Genomic DNA, 19,665 nt, shown 5'->3' on the forward strand with positions numbered 1-19,665 from the left:
GGGCTTTCTCTAGTTGCAGCGAGCGGGGGTGGGGGGGTGGGGGTGGGCTACTCTTCATTGCGGTGCTTGGGCTTCTTACTGCAGTGGCTTCTCTTGTCGCAGAGCACGGGCTCTAGGCACGTGGGCTTCAATAGTTGTGGCATGAGGGCTCAGTAGTTGTGGCTCGCGGGCTCTAGAGCACGGGCTCTAAAGCACAGGCTCAGTAGTTGTGGCACACGGGCTTAGTTGCTCCACGGCATGTGGGATCTTCCCAGACCAGGGCTCCAACCCGCGTCCCCTGCATTGGCAGGTGGAGTCTTAACCACTGCGCCACCAGGGAAGTCCCCAGCCAGTCACTTCTAACACCTTTAGGCTCGATATCAACAAGCACCAAAATGCATTAGAGGTGGGGTCGGCAAACCGTGGCCCACAGGTCAAATCCCGTCCATCTGCCTGCATTTCTATGACCCTCATGCTCAGAGTGGTCTTTACGTTTTAAATGGTTGGAAAAAATCAAAATAATAATAATTCAGAACATGTGAAAATGAAACCCACACGTGAAATTCAAATTTCAGTGTCCGCAAATGAACTTTTATTGGCACACAGTCACGTTCATCCTTTTACATATTATCAATGGCTGGTTTTGTTCTATAGCTAACAGTTGAATAGTTGCAGAGACCACGTGGCCTGCAAAGCCTAAGATAGTTACCAGCTGGCCCTTTCCAGAAAAAGTTTGTTGGCCCCTGCCCTAGAGCAGTGGTTCTCAGTTTGGGACGATTTTGCCCTCCAGGGGACATTTAGCATTATCTGGAGACAGTTTCGGTTGTCACAGCTGGGGATGGGATGGTATAGTGTGCTACTGACATCTAGTGGGTAGGGATGCTACAGTGCACAGGACAGCCTCCACAGCAAAGAATTATCTGGCATCAAAAGACTATAGTGCTGAGGTTGAGAAACCGTGGATTGGAAGAACCTAAGATACTTCTAGTAAAGGGGAAACTCCATCCTTAACAGGGATTCCGTTTAGTGAACACCCAGATCTTTAATTTACATTAGCTCATGGAACCTTCGCAATCACCCTGCAAGGGAGTTACTGATATTCTTCTTTTACAGGGAGGTTTTGACCACAACTTGCCCCAGAGCATACACAGCTGGCAAGTCTGTCTGGCTCCACAGCCGGTATTTTTCCACACCTCAGTGCCTGCCGGGGCTCGGTGACGTCACAGGCAAGTGTTGTTCCCGCTCGGCTGCCCCCTAGTGTGCGAGCTGCGCAGACGCAGGCCAGTGTCGTTTCCCCCGGTACCCGCTCAGACGCCTCCAGGCCTCGGTTCGAAGAGGGTATCCACCACCCTCCGGTCTCCAGCATCTGGCCATTCGGGAAATGAAGCTGAGGAAAGGAAACCGCACCTCGACGGCGACCAGAACTATGAAAACTGACCACTCTCCCTCTTGCCCGCTTTAATGCTGGCAGGGACAAAAGGAGGATTCCCTCCCTAGGAGACCCTATCCATAGAAGGCTTTTCAAGTCATATCCATGAATTTTAGGGATGCTCACATCACGGTATTAAATAAGACATGCAGCGCAGAGTTCTTTTCCTTCTGGAATTAAAACTCACCCGAATCTTATTCTGTAGGGTTTGGCAACTCCACTTTCTCCATCTATTTATTATCCTGGAAGATAATGAGCTCAACGCATCAGTTAAGTCCATGCTAATGAAGGAAAAGTAAAGGACTTCCTGCTCATCTCCACCTCACCCCATGGAAATTTCAAGCCCAGGTGGGGGGAGTAGGCCCAGCAGCCTACCCAGGAAGGTTGCAAACTGGCTGATGGTGCCTCCCTGAGCTCCTCGGTCACCCCCTTTGAAAGGAAGCCACCCACTCCTCCTAAGGCAAACCGCGGTGGGCCCATCACCTAATGATCACACAGCCGTTGAGCATTTCTTTGAATTTTATTGAAAATTGACATGGACATTAGAAAGGTATCAAGCTAAACAATGCTGGTTTCGGGATGTTTCTCCTGGCGAATGAAAGCCCCAGAGGGCCAATGACTGGTCACATCTCTGAGCAAAAAGAACAAAGGAGAAGAAAGGAGAAACAGACTCTGGAAAACATGCAAAGAGGCTCTCTCAAGAGACACAGAACAGTGGAATGGCAATGGTTATAGGGATATATGGGAATGAGCACACTCACATGGTATTTTGATGCAAGTTAAACCAATGAATTCAAGGCAGATTTATCAACATCAAAGCTCTCCCTCCAGATCCCAAGTTGAGCAGAAACTTCTCTCAAAACCCCAACTGGCCTTGGAAGGTTGAACGGAGTCATTTTGCTCTCACTAAGCTTAAACTCCCCCGACTCTCCCTTCTCCACCTGAGAGTTAGTAGATCCACTTCCCCCACTTGCTGGGGGTTCTGCAGAAGGTCTGTGAATGCTGAAGAAGACATGAATGTTGCTCGACTTTCTCATCCATATTCAGAAATGTTTAATAGTGGCTGTAGACAGTCAACCCATTGAACGAGAGAATTGGTGTTTAAAAAGAAAAACAGAAAACTCAAACGAAAACTTGTGAACTTCCACACCCACAGCTGAGGTCTCCTGCCTCAGTCACTTACACTTGGGTGAGTCGTCCTGCAGTTGTCTCTCTGAGGCTACATTTGGTCCATTCTCCAGCTCGGATGGTTCTTTGCATGCCTTGTTAGGTTAGGACAAGACACTTCCATTTAAAATACCACGTAAGTCGGGAGAGAGCGTCTTGCCTGGACACAGGGACACAATGAACACTTGTTGTGTGGTGTGTGTGTGTGTGTGTGTGTATGCGCACGCACTTTGGAGGGAGAGGGAATTGGTTGGTTTCTGATTTGAGACAATATGGAACCCTAACTCTTCTACAATGGCAGTCTTCTCCTTTAGACTTAGTGCAGCTGCTGAAGACAAGATTAAAAAAAGCTGGAGAGGGAGAGAGAAAGAAAGAAAACATGAAATTAGCTAAAGAAAAAGGATATTCAGAATAAGACAGGGTGAGGGAAGTAGGCAGTGTGAGGTAGCACAGAGCATACTTGGAGAAGACAGGTGAGAAATGGGGTCGCTGATGGGCCATCACCACAGGGAAATGTGCTGAGAAGGTTTTAAGAACACCACACACCAGTTAAAAGCTTCTTGTTTTAATTAAAACAAAAAGAGAGAGAGAGAGCACATATTAACAGCCACATGTGAATGCCAAATAATTAAAACAAAAAACATAAACAACAAAAAAGTGATCTGTACTGCAGCTAGGAAAAGCAAACTTCTGGCTTAAGAGACATGAGGGGTGTGTGTGTGTACACATGGGGATTTTTCAAGAAAACCGTTCTATCCCAGTCTCGGCTGGGGTGGGCGTGGAGCCAGACACAGACCATTTCTAACGACTGGTTTTGTTTCACCAGAAGTAAACAGAGTACTTAGGGTATTTTTTAAAATAGTAATAACTGTACCACTTAAAAAGTCTTTTCACTGAAGAAGGAAGAAAACCTTTCTGTCTACAGTGAGACAAGCTACCCAATAAAATAAGCATTTTAATTCTTTTAATAGCCTTGGTTGACTTCCTAAAGGTCTCGTGTTCACTCACAGGGTAGATTTTTGTTTACCAAACTTCCTTGATGACAAGGATCATCTAGGGCACCTGTTAAACATCCGTCCGCACGCCCCATTCCAGACTCCCAGGAAAGCTGAGCAGCTAACAGGTGCCTGTGACTCTTATCCTCAGCGGAAGTGCTCAGTGCTGGCCTAGAGCCCTCTGCTTTGCCTGTCCCTACCCACCCCATCCTCGAATATTTTCTTATGGGATAAAAACCTCAAAGGCCCTCTAATACTAACTATTCATTTTCTCTGGAACATCAAAAGACTTGTCTCTAGGAACATACATGAACACATTGAGTCCATCTGTAAAATGGCTCGGGACTCAGGACACACTGCATTTAGCCTGGCTTCTGCCATGAAACAGGACTGGGGCGTCTGGCAAGTCCCTTCATTTCTCGGGGCCTCAATTTCCTCTTACAAGAAAGTGGGTCCTATCTGTCTTCTGGACCAAAATGTCTCCCCTCATACAAAATTCCTGCCTAGTCTCTGAAGGTCTCTCAAAGGCTGGGTGGCTCTAATACCTTTTGAAGTTTTCAGAGCTCCTCAAGCCTCAAGCAGTTAATCTGTAAACAAATGCAAATGAGGGAGCCTCCGATTTGTAATGCAAATAATTACAGCGGATGGAGACCGATTCGTTGTTTATGTTTGGGATTCTTGGGAAGCAGCCGTGAAACTGGTCACAGAAACATCAAAGCTACAAATAAGCAGCCTTTCCCAAGACCTGACAGCCCTAGCTTAGCATCTCCCTGAGCTACTGGCTGAGTACCCAAGCTTTTTTGTTTTTTAAATCTCCGAGCACAGGGTCTCCGAAAATGCTCCACGGTGTGACTTGGATGTTCTCAAGAAACTAGCTTACGCTTTCGCAGCACCACCTTCATACTTGCTTCTGGCCACTCACCAATCAGTGACTCACCCAACAATACATGTCAAAACTGCACTCTTGCTTTGCCAACAAGAAAAGATAAAGTGTGTGCATTTGTTTGCTTTTCGTTTTTTTCTGCTTTTTGCTTCCTGTCATTATCTATTATTGAAGAGAGAACTCCCCTTCCCATTCTCAATACTTCAAAAAGGCCTGAAAATTTCACATAGCCTTGTTTGTGTGTTTTGAAAGAAAGTGACCAAAAAAAAAAAAACCCTCAAAAATAAAAAAGAAGGTCATGGTCAGTGCCAGTGGGACTGTGAGGCAGAAATCAAAAGAAGAGGTGGGGCTTGAAGTGGAAGTACATGGCAGGGGCAGGGGACCCAGCTGCCTGGCGCTCCAAAGGAAAGCTGTCAGTTACAATAGGAACCTTGGCTTAAAAGGCTAAATGGAGTCCAGTCCAGCTGTAGCGGGGAATACTATTCAGTACACAGCCATGGATTACTGCAAAGGAAGGGCAGAGAAACGGCGTGTTAGCCACAGATCGTTGCCAGGTCACTCCAGCTCTCACTCTCTCACTGGCCAAACACCAAAGGCCACTGTGCCTCATGGCCCTGACAATGGAGGGCTCTCAACTTCAAAGGGGCTCCCAAAGCCACTATCGGATGGGCCCCATCATACAAATCAGGGCTGGAAGATTTTTAAAATACCAAATCCTTAGACTGGAGACAAAGTTAGGGACCTTCCAAGGCACACCTCTTTTCTCCTCTCCAACTGACAGTCTCACCTCTTCTTATTGTGGGGCACGCGCAAAATACAGATTGAAACTCATCATCACATTCACCAAACAGACTGGAAGATTCATCAGAGCAAAACTGAAAACACTGATTCTTTGACCACTCAGTTTAGCAGTTTGTGACAGGGGATGGTTATACCTGCTACTGGCCCTGCCTTATTGGGATGGTGTGGCGTCCTAAGGGAACTTACAGAGGAGATGCTGAGACACCTCGTAACAATTCCCTAAGACACTAGGTTGGTACTAATATTCAGGTTTATTCTGCCTTCTGCATCTGTGGGGTACTCAGAATAACAGAGAGGGGAAATTGATGCTACAGTCTTCAGCAGTCGTGTTGTCTGGGAAGGGCTGGCTGTAAGTAAACTCGTTCCAGGTTTTTAACACAGCTTGAGTGCAATTATTTTGAGTGAATCAAAACTGGAAAGGGCTGGGCTGACAGGCCAGGAGGAGAAGGCACCAAAGGATTCTCCTTCTGGAACCCTCTGAGAAGAGGCTGCGGCTCTTCTGTTGGGGGCTGAGGGATGGTTGGGGAAGCCAAGTGACTGCGGACTAATGGGGAAAGCTGTGCTGATTGGTGCTCACCCAGCCATGGTGGATGCAAATACCTCAGGGGAACAAGCAGCAGCCAGAGTTGGACCAGGGAAGCTGGTGGTATAGAAGAGCAGGTGGGACCCCTGAACATGTTACAGTCCAGCAAAGATGGAGTGGGGAGTGGCCGGCTGGGGGCGCTGGGAGGGGCACTGGGATGCAGGATGCATCTTTGAACCACGTGACTGATGGCTTCTTGACCAGAGGCCAGACGCCGTCCTCAGACTCTCCGGCTTCTATAAACCTTGGCAGGAAGAAAGGGGAGGGCACGGGTTCTGTGCCCACAGACGTGTTAAGGGGGAATTAGAGACAGGGAAGCCCAGCTCTGTTGCACAGGAAAAGGGCGTCTACAGGAAGCCCAAACTGAAAATGAAAACAGAAGTTGGGTTAATGAATGGATGGATTAATGTCAAAAAAAAAAAAAAGGTTAGAAGAAAATGTCTTGATGACTAATGGATAAATTAGAATATAGCTGTGTTAGATGGTCTTAAGTCCTTATTGCACTGGCTTCTGGGAACATGCTTTCTCTCTCATTCAGCCACACACCTCTGAGTGGCGACCACAGTGGCATTAGCTAGCAAAACAATTATCAACAGCCACAAGAATACTTCTCTCTTAATTCCTAGGTCCTGACTAGTGCCCCCCACCCAGACACCTTGTAGAGGAATACCTTTAGCAAATCTCCAGGTGGCCTCAGGCCACGGCACAGCGCGCCAGGCTCTCAGCCACTGAGTGCCTCGCCCCACAGGGAAAGCAGAGGAGGTAGAGGTTTCACCTTCGGAGAGTCCCAGTCCACTACCTGGTACCCCTGGGGCAAGATCTGTTCGAGACGTGTCTGGGGGCAGTAACTGGGCTCTGCACTAGGGTCCAACCACAGTCAGCTGAAAACCTGAACTATGGAAATCCATTATTGGTTTGTGTTCACACTGCACTTTGAACTTTCTCCCATTTAAACTTCATCCTTGTGACGCAAGTTTGACATATGAGGAGGCTGAGAAACACCGTGAGGCCAACGGACTTGCCTGAGGTCACAGAGAAAGTCACAACCAAGAGGTGCAGCACCTGAATCCCTTGGCTGTTTGATCAAGACTCTTTCCTTCACGCCACAGTGTCCCTGAGAACTCCTTGCCTGTGGATCTAAGCCCCTGGTTATTTTTTACCTGAACACATTTATCTCATTGAATAAAGATACTGGGGAGGGACAGTTAAAAGCATATGCTGAGTATGTTTGTACAGTCACTTCCTCGGAGTGGATACATCCACACCTACACACACACACTCACGTGGATGGCAGTGTATACCAGGAACTAGGAGTTTTGCATTCTTGTTCCTCGCTGTGTGAGCATTGGCAAGTCTCTTAAATTCCCCACTCCTCCATTTGTTCATCTTGTCAACTGAAGATCAGCCCTTTCTCCTCTACCTCACGGGACTGTTGTAATGTGAAAATGAGGTACCATGCGGAAAAACACTTTGAATAGTATGAAAATGTAATACAAATGCTCAGCTCTATTTTTCTTCTTTGTCTACTTCCTAGGGGAAGAGAAACCTATAGAACACTGCAACAGCCTATGTCCTGGGCTGCACGGGAAGGCTGAAATATTTTGATATGTGTGTACCGTCCATGCACTGGGCACCCCCAACCAAGGGTCAAGGGGCCAGCAACCACTGAGACATAGCACCTGCAACTGCGTGCGGGTCACAGAGGAAGGATTTCTCTTGCAACTGCAGACAGCTGCCAGCAGTGCCTCAAGCCATTTCAAAACCAGCAAGGAACAGTAAGCCTCACTCTGCCTGCACTCCAGTTAATGAGGGGTGGCCTTTGTGATCCACCCCTGAAATGAGGGCTTTGGGGGATGGACGGGTTGCCTTTGCTGCTTTCAGACCCCAGGGAGCCAAGGCCTCCTTCCCCTATTTGGTTTGGAACGGCTTTTGTGGTGTGCTGGCGAGGAGCATGCCAGAAAAAGCCAACCTACTCAGGGTCGGGGTTGGCTGTTCCCACTGTTTGCCAATTGCCTCTCACTTGGAAAGTATGGCTTTAATTATAGTTTTGCCAGGACTCATTTTAGTAATGGCCATTACCAATGATTTACTCTGGGAAGGCTGAACCAAATTGTGTCAAAGAGCGTTAATTTGGGTTTCATTAACTGAACAGGATGCAACTTTCCTGTTGTCCTCATTGAAAATGGGGTGGGGGGGGGCAAAGAAAATACACATGAACTGAGTGTCGGCCTCTGTGCTGGGCACTGGGACTGCAGCCATGGACAGACACTCTCGGAGTTGTGAGTCTTCCTAGGTGGAAACCTGCTGTTTCATTCAAGTCAACTACCAGGGCGCCAAGACTTGCTTTAAAGCCAGACAATAAATCATTTCATTGTTCTTTTCGGGTTGTTTCCTTTGGCCCAATTTCACGGGCCTTATGTTTCAGAAGCCTCTATGGACTTCCTCTTCGGCATTTGCCTGAAAGTAGGATGTTTTGCCAGCTGCCCAAAGTCCCCAGGGCAGTAGCTGCAGCGATTAGTTCGGTGACTAACAGCAGGCTCTCCATTTAAATCAGAAGTTCCATGGGTGAGTGGGGAGAAGTCTTCTCAATATTTTATAGTCCCTGACCCAAACAAAGCAAATGTAAAAGGCATTTATGAGACAGCCGGGGTATTCTGAACACTGACTAGAAATTTTATGTGAACGAATTGTTCATTTTGGGGGTGTGATAATGGTGGCGTTGTCGTTATTTATTTTTTTTAAGAGTCATGAGCTCTTAGAGATGCATGCTGAAGTATTTACAAATGAAATGATATGGGTTTCGCTTTGCAGTAATCCAGCCGGTTTGGAGCAATAGATAAGACAGGATTGGCGTATGCTGACAGTTGTTTGGGGGCTGTGTTGTGGGTACATGGGGCTGCATTGTACTGTCCTCTCTCTTCTTTCCTTCCTGCTTGAAAGTTTCTATGGTAAAGTTTAACAATGGTAATAAGCCTAATTATGTTAGATTTAAAATATTTATGTTCCTCCCCACTCACTACCTGAGTCTAGTTAAAAAGACAGAAGCAACTTAATCATCGCTATAACCAACGTATAAACTATGTGATGCCAGGGGCTGCTTTATTCACTCCTGCAGACACAACACCTAGCCCTGAGGAATCCATCTTACCAACGGTTACCTGCTTACCTACTTATCAAAGGTGTTCATGAAGCTGGTACTTGTAGAATTAAATATTCGATAATATCTGAGAACCTTCATTTTCTTCCACTTTTATTATAGTTTTGGGGGCCAAACGAAATTAGAGAACTTGAACCCCTCAGGTAAGAAACAGCCACCAGAGGGAAACAGAGAAGCAAGTTTCCGTTGGCTCAAAACATTCCCAAACCTGGGCGCCAAGGCTGACCGTGACGTTGCAGAACAGGGCTTGTGAACTCAACAGTTCCCCTCGTCACAGCAGTTTAGTTAATTTTGAAAGTAATGATGAAGGCGCCTTTAGAAAAAAAAATGGCCAAAATTGAAACTTCAAATATTGATCACAGGATCTACCTATGCTACCTAGCTCTTCTAGCAGCAAAAGTCTGAAAACACCCCACTTGTAATCAGGAAGGCAAACATTCCCACATGTATACTTGAAATCACACCAGCCTACTTTTTCATAATATAAGTCACAAGAGAATACCAGCTAGAACAATGAAGCAGCTTCTTTGATATTAGATACGTGTGTTGGGCAGGGGGTGGGATTCGGGGAGATGTGTTCTAGAAGCCACTGGCAGTTCTATTTAGAGTTAATAAAGCTTACCGGGACCCTGGGTCTCATGCAGCATGCAGCAAACAGCAGAGTTAACTGTAAAACAGTAAAAGCTGATGAAGGTGGAGTGAGCTTGGGGAGAAATCAAATATTATGAATCAAACATAATATTATGCTGACACACACAATGAAGAGTTAGAGGTCAGAGGAGATTAGGAGGAGTGGGGAGGGGAAGAAGGGAGGGTGTGCTGGTAGGGACCCCCGAAACACCGGTACTCTTTCTTAACCTCTTTAAGGGCAGCCAGAGGAAGTTCTCAGTATGTGACTTTATTAGATCCGATCACCATCTCTCAAGAAGAAATGCTTCTACCCCTACTTCCGCCCTCAACCCCCGCCCCCCCATCATCACCACGGGACAAGGGTGACACAGGTCTAATGATGGGTCTTCCAGAGGTTAGCCAACTGTTCAGGGAATTACATAAGAAGCCCACACCTGGGGCCACTTATATATCTGGAAATACAGAAGAGGACCCCTTATTGGGGTCCTCTGCCTGGGGGTGGGGTGGCAGTCAGTTAATTGAGGGCAACGAGGAGAAAGCCTGGTCTGGGAGGAACTTCCACTGAACAGCTCAATAGGGACTATTTATAGTTGAGTGTCAGTGGGGTCCCAACAAATGAATCTCCTAATTCCTGCCAGCAGGCTGTGAAACTGCCCCAGGGACTGAGTTAACAAACACCACAGGACTACGAAGGCCGGAAGACAAATTTAGACTTTTCTGATCTTAAAAATAGGAATCCATTCCTGCCGGCGCAACTAACACAAGTCAGTTAATATACAGTGCGCCCAAAGAGGCTTTTTTCGGGCTACCTGAACTTTATCTATCAGGTAATACCACAAAAAGTTAGTCTGTGACTTTGACATAGAGTGTGAGATTCAGTAACAAAAAATCTCTGGACTAATTGGTGAAAATACCCAAATTACACTTTTGAAAAAAGAATATTCAGATGGCAAAACTGAGTGCCTTTAAATATAAGCTATTTTACTGTTGTATTTTATTGTTGGTGAAATGTTATACTGTTTTATCCTTAAGTGATAAGTCAGGCACAGAAGAAAGGATGTTTCCGCCTTCTGGCAAATATCCAATACTTGAGTCCAGCAACAAGTGGCTAAGAACAGAAGGCAATGACCAGGGACATGTTTCAGATCCTCGGGCCGCTTTAGTAAGGACACTGCTTGACACTGCAAATGAGGGCTCCTCCAGTCACACTGCACAAACAACTAGAGCGCAAGGGACCACCGGATGTTTTCCTGGTGTTGTACAGGTCCCGTCGGAAATGCTTTTCTCTTCTCTGGTTCTGGGATAAGGGATGGATAACTTCAGCAAGCAAGGCCTGGGATTGGGTCAGGGATACTGACCCACATGGTAACCAAGAGCTCATGCTATCCTGCCTCACCAAACGCCAGGGGAGACAGATGGATTGTACAGTCACCCCGGGTGTGGAGGATGGTGCCCGCGGAGGATACTAGCATCTGAGGGTTCCCCACCAAGTCCCCGGTACCCCAGGCTGGGAACAACAAAGCAGCCAAGAGGGAGGGACGGGAAGGGGTGAGAAATCAGGACCAGGTTGCAGCCTTCAGCGGCAGCACTTGAACCCTGTTGGCCGCAGCCGTGAGAACTGAGCGGGGGGGGCGAGGGGGGGGTCTCCAGGCATGGAGAGGTGAACCACCTTAGACCTAGGACAAGCGAGCAGAGGCCTGTGAGCTGGATCGGCTCCAGCCTCCCGGGGGAAAGAGGGTGCCCAGAGGCTCCTGCTACCCTCTCTCTGCGCTTCTTTCTGTTCATCTCTTTCCTGTAACTTTGCAGCTTCTCGTTGTTTCCTCCCTTCTTCTTTCTCCTGTCTCACATTCCTTTTGCTTTTCCTCCCCCTTTCCCTCCCTCTCCTCCTACCTTGAGTTTGCAGGGTTTTCCCAAGCGGGCCGAGCAGAGGGGCTGGGCCTCTGGGGCCACACACCGCCCTCCCCTACTCTCAGCTCCCCAAACTCAGGGAATCCGAAGGTCCAGTGGGGACACCGAGATCAGCCCACAGCTGGCCTCGGTCACCGCCCTGAGGGGATGAGCAGGAGGGGAGAGAGGCCCTCGCCCCAGAGCAGCCCACTACTTACTTCTTCTTCTCTTTGTCTCTTTTCAGAGTCTGTGAGCCTCCAGCCTGGGAGCCCTGGGACTGGAGCAGCTCGGCTGCCGTCTTTCTCTGTTTGAAAGCGTTCACTTCATCATCCAGGGATTTCTTCTTATCCTCCAGCTTCTTCTTCTCGTCCTGGTGTAGTTTCTTCAGACGGTCAAACTTCTCATGCAGCTGGCAGGGAAGCACAGGGAGTTTGGGGAGACCCCCTGTGAGCAGATCCCAGCTGAGCCCGGGGGGGGGGGGGATGGGCAGGCTTGCGACCCTCAGGACCCTGGGACCTGACGAGCCATTTCTGCCAGGGACAGCTATGATAGCACCAAAGGGCACCATGTTCTGGATAGTTCCCTTCTGCCATCTTACCTCTGTGTTTCTGCTGCGGAATATGGTCAGGGAACCGTGCATTCTGCTTAATCAAGCATTTTATTTAAAAGAGTCCCGAGAGTTACTACATGTGGATAAAAATAACATCAGTGATAATACAGAACATTTATCGAGTGCTTATTATAGGCCAGGCACTGACTTTTATAAGCACTTTATATGTATTAACTCATTTAATCATCACAACAACCCTATGAGGTAGATTCTGTTATTGTCTGCATTTTGTAAGGAAATAGAAGGTATGAGAAGTTAAGGAATTTGCCCAAGGTCAACTCATTCTTTTTATTTATTTATTTTTGGCTGCACTGGGTATTCCTTGCTGCGCACAGGCTTCCTCTAGTTGCGGCGAGCGCGGGCTATTCTTCGCTGCAGTACGTGGGCTTCTCATTGCGGTGGCTTCTCTTGCTGCGGAGCACGGGCTCTAGGTGCGCAGGCTCAGTAGTTGTGGCTCGTGGGCTGTAGAGCGCAGGCTCAGTAGTTGTGGCACACGGGCTTAGTTACTCTGTGGCATGTGGGATCTTCCCGGACCAAGGATGGAACCCGTGTCCCCTGCCCTGCATCGGCAGGCGGATTCTTAACCACTGCGCCACCAGGGAAGTCCTTCAACTCATTCTTTAGATGATTATATAATGACATCTCTCTCAATATGAAAGGGGCCCCTGCCTTTTCTTATTCCCTCCAATCAGGGAGATCATGGGGAGTTGCAGAGAAAATTTCAGCAGTGCCGAAGCTGGTCAAAGACAAGACTTGTTCTTGGACATGGAAGGAGATAAAAGAATTTTAGAAAATGGGATGATTGCGGAAACCTCAGCTTTGATCAAGGGGAGGCTTAACTAGCCCTGAATAGAGCCAGAGACCCAAAGGAGAAGAGCAAGAATATTCTGGCATGCCACTGTGATAAGTGGATCAGAGAGCTAGGGGTGTAGGTGGTAACAAACGAGAATGTGATAAACTACCCCGAATAGTAAGAGCAGCCCAAGCATCATTTCACTTTCTTTTGAGGATTCAGGAGGGAATGGAGGGTTCTGCAGCACTCACAGTACACTGTGAAGGAGGTCACGTGTCCTACAGGTATCTGGGACTGTCACTGAGTAAGGGGTGGTGGATGACAGACCTGCTGTGTAAACCAGCTTTTGCTAGTCACTTGGGGCAGGCTGGTGGTGGAAGCTCTGCTGATCAGTTGCTTTCGCCTGGCTTTTGTTTACTGGCCTTTCACTCATTTTCTTTATCGTTGAGATCCCCTCACCTGTCTTCATAAAAGTACTGGGTGATATTATTCTTTTGAAAAGTGAAACTGAAATGAAGTCAATTCTCTTGCCATGGGCTTTGGCAATAACACCGGACAGCAGATTAAAAGAGGAAGAGGCTGGGAAGTAATTAAGTGCTTCCTTCCTTTATGGGTTTCGAGGCCCAGAGAGCTGAAGCAGTTGCTGACGTGACCAAAACGGTGGCTGAGGCCAATTAATCCGGCAGCAGTAGGGGAATCGGTAGTGGGACCTCGGAGGCAAGGCAATGGTTAGAGGGCTAAATGCACTCTACTCTATTAGTCACGGCTTAAGTAATGAAAACTCCAGATAGACCATCAAGCCTTAGTTTAAAAACTTGCTAGAGCTGCACAAATGTTTCTTTAATGCTAGCATGAAATGGAATAGAATATTCAAGTGGATGGGGAAATGCAGCAGCTGTCACTGGTTTAGGATTCAGCAAGGTACCTAGGACTCCCTGGGACCATCTTTCCTCATGGCCCTCAGGGCAAGCAGGATGCAGCAGGACTGCGAAGAAAGTGATCAACTGTCCCTACTGGGCTCCGAACTCCCAGAAAGCGGGGCGGGGAATATCAGCCCGCCCCTGACCTCGAGGGGCTAGGTCAGGTCTTGACTCTTGAGTGGCGCTACCCAATAGAACTTTCTGTGGCATGAGGGTTGAGCATTTGAAATGTGGCTAATGCAACTTATAAACTGAGTTTTAAACTGTACTTAATTTCAATTCATTTAAATAGCTACATGGGCTAGCAGCTACCATATGGGACAGTGCGGCTCTAGTGAACTAAGTAACAGAGAATGAGAAAACATCCCCGCCTTGGGGAATGAGGCATGGAGAGGACACAGATCTCACAGCCTCCTCTGTGCCAGCCAAGGCACGGCGACAGGTGCTGTGCCCCATTCCTGCCCCGAGGCTGCAAGACTCCCCCAGCTGCTCTCTTGGGGCAGGAACCCCTGTCTTGCCCAAGTTCAGCCTCCTTTTCCTTCCCACCTGGCACGCAGGCTCACATTTACCTCTTTTTCTGCCTCTTTAAGTTCAGCTTCTTTCTCTTTGACTCTCTGGACGAACATCTGTCTCATCTCCTCTTCTTTTTTCTGGAGCTCCCCTAGGAACTCATTCCTTTTGGCCTCATAAGTCTCCTGTAAGCTGCGAACATGGTCAGGTTAATTCCCCTGCCTTTGGAATGGCTCCTGCTCACTGAAAACTGGCCCCAGTGATCCTCCCTGGGTTCTCCCACCCTCTCTTCCTCAATTCTGTGGGACGTGCAAAAGCAGAAGCACAGAGCTGTGGGCACCTGGACTGGCACGTGACAGCAGGGTCACAGGGTGCTGCGGGGTTATGGGGCCACCCCGGTGAGCCCGAGAGATATCTGGAACTGGGAGTGACTTAGAACATCTGCTTCTATACCCTGATTTACAGATAAAGAGAGAGGCCCAGAGAAGTGAGGTGACTCGCTCAAGATCACACAGCTAGTTAGAGGGAGAGCTGAGACCGGAAGCTGGGTTTCGTCTCATAATCTAGGTCCTTCCACCTGCACTATGCTGCCAGGTCCTGGCTCTGAAACTGATCACACTGATGAACGATTTCAACAAACACTTGATGAGACTCCACCATGTGCTGGACACAGAAATAAGTGATACTATGCTAGTCACTCAATATCTAGAGCCAACAGCCACTGTGCCCGCCAAGGAACTCACAGTCTAGTCGGAGATGCCTGGGTTAAGTCTCCCTGCCCCCGGCCTGGACTTAGTTTTAAAGAAATAGGAGTTAGCCTGGTGAACAGGAAGAGGATGTGTGCTCCGAAGAGGGCAGCCTGTGGAAGGGTACATGTGGAGAAGGAATGGCACACCTGGCTGGAGTAGTGGGCGACGAGGCTCCTGAGTGTGGCAGGAGAGAGCAGGCATTGGATGCCATGTTAAGACTTAGATGTTTTAAGCAGGGCTGACCTGATACATTCTGAAAATGGGAAAGACCACTCTGGGCATTGTGTGAAGGACGGACTTTCCAACAATCCAAGTAAGAAATGACAGGATCTTAATTAACGTCAAGGGCTGGGAAGGAATGTGGGAATGGGAGACAAGCGAGGGAAGCAGAACTCCCAGGACTTGGGAGGAGTCAAAGATGATTCTGGTTTTTCGACTTGGGCAACCAGGTGGATGGTGGTGCTATGTACTACGACAGGGAACACTGGAGAAGGAGTACGTTTAAGGAGATGAATTAAATTTGAGACAGCTTGAGTTTCAGGTACATCCTCTATGGGACAGCCAAGTGAAAATATCCAGTAAGCAGTGGGATCACTGGGTTTGGAGCTCAAAAGTAAGATGTTAGCTTGGGAGTAATCTATTTCTAGGTGGTAATTAGGGCTGTGAGAGTAGAAAGAACCAGCTGCAAAGAACAGAGAGCGTGAAAGGAGCAGAGGCCATCAGAAAGAACGGGGAAAGGCAGAAGCTGAACAAAATGAACCTGTCGATGAGGCTTTGAAGGAGTAGCAGCGCGCGAGAGAGGACTGAAACCAGCCAGACCAGTGCTAGAAAAGCCAACGGCGGAGAGAATTTCGGGAAGGAGGCAGAGGGGACGAGTATCAAATGCTATGTTGAGATTAAAAAAAGATGGGACTCAGAGGCCACAGTGGAATTGGCCATGAGTATGTGACTGCTGACCTTGGAGAGAGGCGTCTGCATTCAGTGGTGCAGTGGAGGCGGAAGCCAGTAAACACGGAACAATTCCTTCCCCTTCCCGTCACAGCCAAACTCCTTGACAGGGCGGAGGCTGGTGACGAGGAGCAGGGTGAGGGAGAGTTTCTCTAGGATGAGAATGTCTGCCTGCAACATGGAAAGGAGCCAGCAGAGAAAACGTGCAGAGGGCAAAGACGCGGGAAACAGAGGTAGTCAGGCTGGAGGCGACCTAGGAGGAGAGGGGACTAGACGACACCTCTTCCCCCGCAGGTGCAGATTAAAGCTGTCGGAAGGGAAGGAGGGAGAAAGCAAAGGCAACGCCCACCAGAGAGACCAGCATGTTTTCCTCCAACTCCAGGGGCTCCGGCAGCCCCTGTCCATGAAAGGGGCGTTCACTCGCCCCTCCAGAACCAGGCATCCCCAAAGGAATGGCTATGCTTTGCCTCCAGGTTGGCTTTCTGCTGTGAACAAGTACTGTGGGATCTCAGAGGCCATTTGAAGGCCATCTTATCCCACAAGCATTCCCCTAACTTGCTTATCGAGGCCTGACAGCTCCTGAAAGGGGACCTGAGCTCCAATAAAGGACACCACATGGTAATTTACAATGTGGGGCTTACGTCACACACCATGCATCTAGATCAAACACTTAAACATATAGCTCCCATCAGCATAGTTATTTGAAAGCATTTGAAGCAATGTTTTCAAAAACATTCCTCTTCTCTGAAAGCATCTTGGTTCTGATTTGAAATGTCAATGATTATTAACATCCTGTGGTCAAAACAAAACTTGCCCTTGAACACAAACACTAAGGACAGCGACTGAAGAGCCGGAAGTTCATCAACACTTGTGCAATGACTGCTGCCTGGTCCCATCTGGTTTTGATAACAGGGAGGGGGCTAAAGAACAGACTGGAAACCCGACAGAGCAGAAGGAGCCTGATGTAGAAAGTAGGGCAGTGGCCAGACACAAACTGCCACGTGGCGGAACAAGGCCCGGGCTCAGGGCTCGCAGCTGCCGTGTGAATGCTTGTGGCGGCGAGACAATCGGCCTCGCCCATCCCCTGGCCTCCTCCCTGCCCCCACCCTTATAAGCAAGGACAGCAATGCTTACCAAGCCCGTCCTGCCACAGCTCCCCCTGGCAGGTGTGCCGAGGCAGAGAAGGGACGGGCAAGTGGAAGTGGCGAGCGACTTAGCCCTGTGGCTCCAGGTCTGGGCACCCGTGTCTCACCTCCCCTGTGAATTCTCCAGGGCGAGGCTTCCCCACCGCACCCCCGCCCCGCCCCGCATCGTGTGCGCTGAGCTGAGCTAGGCCGGGCTGGTGGGAGAGGTACCTGAAGGGTTTGCTGTCGGGGTCGGTGTCCTTAAAGCCCATCTCCTCCAGCTTGCAGCGGCGGTACAGCTCATAGTGCCGGCTGTGGGTCTGCTCCCGGAGGTCCTCCATGTTGACCCGGATCAGCATCTCCCGCAGCTTCACAAAGTCGCAGTGGGCTTCATTTTCAACTGCATAGCAGCGGTTGGGGTATTGGAAAGGAAGGTCACAAGAAGCAGAAATGGACAAAATGAGATGGGAAATTCTAACAGTGACATCGCCTTTCAATCTGTGTATATAGAGCTCGCAATTTTGCCTCCTAATTGGCTTTTCTACTAAAAAGGCAAATGAAAAGTTACAAGAATGACACTAATGGAAAACTGCAATACCATAAAAATATCTAAGAAGACATTCATTAGCACCTCAACCCAAATTCACCCATCAGACATTCACAGAAATGTTTGCTCTGCACCACTTTTAGGACGATGGCAAATGCACATTCAACCATCCATCTGATAAATACTTGCAAAATATCTGTTCCCAGGATCGTGTGAGGCACTGGAAATTCAAAAACATGGAGTCTTGCCCGTAGGAGCTTCCAGTTTAGTGGAAGAACATAATACAATGCAAAAATTACCAACATGGAGGTATGTAGCCAAGGTGCAACAAAAGCCCAGAAAAGCCCGGGGGCCTGGGAACTCCAGGGAGAGTGAAGGCTTCAACAAAGAGATGACCGACCCCTAAGATGACTCTTGAAGGAAGGCTAGGAATTAATCAGGCAGATAAGGGACTCATCCTTGCAAGATCTCAATGAGGTCAGGCAAGGTTACACAACTAGAAGTCGCAGGGTTAGGATTGCAATCCAGGTCCTCTAAAGGAGAGACAAAGGCTATGACCAGGTGCCAAAGTCCAAAGAATAAGGGAGAAGAACTAGGACATCAATAGATGACAGTGACAAGGAGGGATGTGGACCACAGGTGTGGCCCATCTGTATGGCAGAAGCTTCAAAGGAGGTGTTTTCAGAGGGTGGATAATGGCCTGATGGCAGCAATGATGACCAGGACAGAGTGGGCCCCACTTTCCAGCCTGAGTGAACAAGCCCCCTCCTCAAAAGAGTAGCATCTGAGATGATGAACAGGCACAGTCACCCCAGATTCTGTCTCACGGGTCTGGGAGAAGGTCGTGGGGACAGGGAGGGACATGAGGATGACAGGGTGGGGCAGGGTTGCAGCAGATTGCATTGCGGTCATCAGAGCAATCTTTCCAAAGCCCAAATCAGCTCATATAACCCCTTTGCCTAAGACACATTGCCTCTGGGAGAAAGCCCCTCGCTGTCATAGAACGTATCAGCGTTAAGTCAGGCAACTCCTCAGGACAATCTCCTCCTCCATCCCTGGAGAGTGGTCCCTGATGGCCAGTCACAAGGAGTGACTCCAAGGCCCTGCAAGGCCCAGACAATGCATGGCTTCTCTCACTCAAACAGAACCACGAACTCCGACTTACAAGAAACACTTGGAAAACCCCCTTTGTTGGTTGGTCGTGGGGTGGTCTGAATCGGAATATGTCATTGGGACCACGTCTGCTAGCTTCTCCTCACTTCACCTCAGGTTCCTGTCTCTCAGACTCCAAAATTCACTCCCAGGGTGGGACTGTTGGTCCAGAAAGCATTTGCAAATGTTCTGGGAGGAGCATCCCCAGACCCAAATGGTAGAGAAGACCAAAACCTAGCATGGTTCTGATGACCAGCGTTGTCCTTACCCGCGGAAAAGCCAGCTATCGCCGGAGGGTGTCTGGCGTGCCCCAGAGCCTGCCAGCCTTTGATGTGATGTGGACAACTTCCCACCAGCTTCTGGTTGTTTGCTCAGTGGCCGGAATGAGTTTACAGTGAACCAGCCACCCTCTCACACACGGTGCCCCTGCCATCTGCCACCCAGCGTATGGCTGGAGACTCGGAGGACCAGACACCTCGTACACCCATGGCAATGTCCTGGGCCTTATCCACTGGACTAACTAGTACCACATAATGTGTGTCAGGCAGACCACAAAAGGAAATTTCCTGAGCCCGTAGGCAATACGTCTGTTTTTAATTAGCAAAATAATCATACATACAAAAGAGTGCTTGAAATGTACAATTTAAAGGTTTAAAAAAAAAAAAAAACAGAACACCGATGTATCCATGGCCCCGGTGAAACGTTACCAGGGCCCTAGAAGTCCCTTTGAGTCCCTGATCTCATGCCTCTCCTTCCCTGCAACAAGACTTAACCGCTAGCCTGAGTTGGGGATTTATCCTT

The 19,665-nt window shown here is 48.6% G+C and overlaps 1 protein-coding gene across 1 annotated transcript in view; it reads right to left on the minus strand.

The window, feature by feature from the left end:
- Positions 1 to 14,338: 14,338 nt before the first annotated feature.
- Positions 14,339 to 19,665, minus strand: part of SEPTIN6 (septin 6) — a 54,336-nt gene continuing 49,009 nt past the window's right edge. The window contains exons 7-8 of the mRNA XM_082864271.1: positions 17,397 to 17,565; positions 14,339 to 14,536 (exon numbers count right to left, since the gene is read on the minus strand). Of these exons, the coding sequence (XP_082720397.1) occupies positions 14,359 to 14,536; positions 17,397 to 17,565 (347 nt within the window). The 3' untranslated portion in view covers positions 14,339 to 14,358. The remainder of the gene's footprint in view (positions 14,537 to 17,396; positions 17,566 to 19,665) is intronic.

The sequence above is a fragment of the Leucopleurus acutus genome (genome assembly GCF_964270905.1).
Source record: "Leucopleurus acutus genome assembly, chromosome: X".
Lineage (NCBI taxonomy): Eukaryota > Metazoa > Chordata > Mammalia > Artiodactyla > Delphinidae > Leucopleurus > Leucopleurus acutus.